The sequence below is a fragment of the Camelina sativa genome, chromosome 2 (assembly GCF_000633955.1).
Source record: "Camelina sativa cultivar DH55 chromosome 2, Cs, whole genome shotgun sequence".
NCBI lineage: Eukaryota > Viridiplantae > Streptophyta > Magnoliopsida > Brassicales > Brassicaceae > Camelina > Camelina sativa.
The window spans coordinates 16376061-16378712 of record NC_025686.1 but is presented as its reverse complement, the minus strand read 5'-3'; the positions used below and the strand labels follow the sequence as shown (position 1 = coordinate 16378712).

At 33.0% G+C, this 2652-nt stretch overlaps 1 protein-coding gene across 2 annotated transcripts; it reads left to right on the top strand.

Moving 5' to 3' along the window:
- Window positions 618-1847, top strand: LOC104726547 (transcription factor bHLH120-like). 2 transcript variants are annotated; one of them, XM_010445422.2, is made up of 3 exons: window positions 618-943; window positions 1044-1415; window positions 1519-1847. In XM_010445422.2, the coding sequence occupies exons 1-3, from the start codon at window positions 767-769 to the stop codon at window positions 1600-1602; spliced, it is 633 nt and encodes a 210-aa protein (XP_010443724.1). In that variant the 5' UTR covers window positions 618-766; the 3' UTR covers window positions 1603-1847. The 2 variants fall into 2 exon arrangements, with proteins under 2 accessions (XP_010443724.1, XP_010443732.1); XM_010445430.2 differs by having other exon boundaries at window positions 624-943; window positions 1059-1415.

Genomic DNA, 2652 nt, shown 5'->3' with positions numbered 1-2652 from the left:
TTAATTGCTTTCACCAAATGATTAAATAATTTTCATAACAATTTTCTCACCCCGATCATAGAAAAAAATGCATCATTGTCATAAATCACATTCACATATATCATTTGGAAGAGAGCGGAACAATATGGCTCATGCATTAAAAAAAAATCAATATAATGTGACATAAATATGTATCTATCATGTTAAGCATCTACATCAACAAATTGCTGCCACATACATAAATGTGAATTTATGTATTCGACGATTTTATCGCAGTTGCAACATGTGGTAGGGTAGAACAAATCCAAATATCTTGAAATTTCAGGATATCCAGACCGAAACTATAAATATTCGGATTCAGATATATGTGGTTTCTTTATATCTGTTGTCTGCCCAAAATATCATAATTCTTCATCAATATTCTCTTCTAGTAAAGAATTGTTTAACACAAAAAAAAAAAAAACAAAAAAGAATTGGCACGCACTCGCTAGCTAGTTAGCAATAATACATACAAAGCATAAAGTTTTGTCACGTGTAAGAACTAGATGAAAGTATGAAACTATTACAGCAAACCAAAAGAGTTGACTAATCAAAGAAAAGAACACCTCCCGAGGCTGCATTATTTTGTAAGCCTTCTTTGTTTTTTTCTTTCTTCAATGAAGTATGATTAAAGAAGACAGACCCAATTATTTAAGGGCAGTCTCTCCTATAACCTAAGTTCATTAAAAAACAAGAGAGAAAAAAAACACGATTACTGCTGAGATCTGCCATAGCTAAACCTCAACCAATGGATCCTTGTAACAATCCTAAGAAGACAAGGCGGCAGAGTCATATGCCTCACGTAGGAGATGAAACGAAGAAGGAGAAGAAGCTTCTCCACCGCAACATGGAGCGGCAAAGAAGACAAGAAATGGCGATCCTTTTCGCCTCTCTTCGTAATCAGCTACCTCTGAAATACATCAAGGTTTCATATATTTTACTCATAAAAACGCATTGAACTCTCAATCTTCCTATCAAGTTCATTGATGGGAGATTTTTGTTCTCTAGGGTTTTAGTTTTCTCAGGCTCTTTCTTCGCAGGGAAAGAGAGCGATGTCAGATCATGTAAACGGAGCAGTAACTTTCATCAAGGACACGCAAACACGGATACAAGAACTCTCCGCAAGAAGAGACGAGCTAAAGAGAGAGACTGGTGACCCTACTACTAGTCAAACTCGATCCGGATCCGGATCTGGGTCAAGTAGATCGGAACCAGCTACTGTCATGGTGCAACCATGCGTGAGTGGATTCGAGGTGGTGGTGACCAGCTCAGCATCAGGTCTTGAGGCTTGGCCACTCTCAAGAGTTCTTGAAGTTCTTCACGAGCAAGGACTTGAAGTCATCAGCTCTTTAACCGCACGAGTCAATGAGAGGCTCATGTACACTATTCAAGTCGAGGTACGTTAACATATATGCAATTATTCTAGGGTTTTTGATGTAAGCTTATCTCTATTGTGTGAATATTTATGTTTATGTATTCATATGTATGATATATTCACAGGTAAATAGCTTTGGTTGCTTCGACTTAACTTGGTTGCAGCAGAAGCTAATTGATGAGTTAGTACTTTCTACGACCAGGCACTGAACAATCAAACATTCGTCTTAAGAATCTGCTCACTGAATGATGTTTTTTTGTCCCAATCTCGTTATTTTAGTATCCATAGGGTGTGTTCTTTTTGGTCCTTCTTCTCTAGTTGGAGTGAATATTTTGTATAATGATATGATCTGTTTGGTTAGATTGAATTAGCAAATTCTAAACTTTCGTTCATGCTTCTCTATACACATATGAGTATAGAGAATCTTTTGACTAATATAAATTATTCGAGTACATCAATATGTTTCAGCCGTTAATCTTAATACATTTTCGAATATATATATATATAGTCATCAATCGATGTTGAAACTGCAAAGTATTTGGAAACTCTTAATATATAACTAAAGACTAACGGCTCATTAATTACAGTAATAACCGGTGTCTTTTTAGACTTCATATATATATATATATATATATGCATAATGCATGAACTATTTGACAGATAGTATTCCACTAATGTTGAATGGTAGCTTCTCTGATGTTGAATGGCAGCTTCTCTAATGCAGGCTTAATGGAGAGTAGCTTCCATTCAAAATTGGTGAATATCTTGTGAGTTTTACCGTCGACTAAATTCGTACGAGATTGTCAGCTAGCTAGGAACAAAATCTATATATACATTTTTGGAACGAGATTGTTAGCTAGCTAGGAACAAAATCTATATATACATTTTTGGAGACAATTATAAAATAAATCATGAAGTTTAGTACTATTTACAGGGAATGCTACTGACATTAAATATTTAATTAAATTCATTTTTTTAATAAAAACTAATTGTTATACATAGTAATTGTTAGAGTATCATATGCCATAAATTTTGGTTTAATTGTTATAAATAAATTCGAAATGTATTTATAGAAACTAATTAGTTCTACCTAAATTATTAAATAAAATAAATATATCTTTTTATATTTTAACACTATTTTAAAAAATGATTATTTCTATGTTAAACTTAATAAAAATTAAAATTTTATAAATCTTTAGATTTATAAATGTTAAAAATCTCATAAAACAGGATTTGTTTCAAAACGGGTTATAACAACA

What these genes read in the sequence shown, in the direction of transcription:
- LOC104726547 (XM_010445422.2), top strand. Translation starts at nt 767, where the DNA reads ATGGATCCTTGTAACAATCCTAAGAAGACAAGGCGGCAGAGTCATATG. An exon ending in TACCTCTGAAATACATCAAG is followed by an intron (nt 944 to 1,043) that starts GTTTCATATATT and finishes TAGTTTTCTCAG; the next exon opens with GCTCTTTCTTCGCAGGGAAA. An exon ending in TGTACACTATTCAAGTCGAG is followed by an intron (nt 1,416 to 1,518) that starts GTACGTTAACAT and finishes ATATATTCACAG; the next exon opens with GTAAATAGCTTTGGTTGCTT.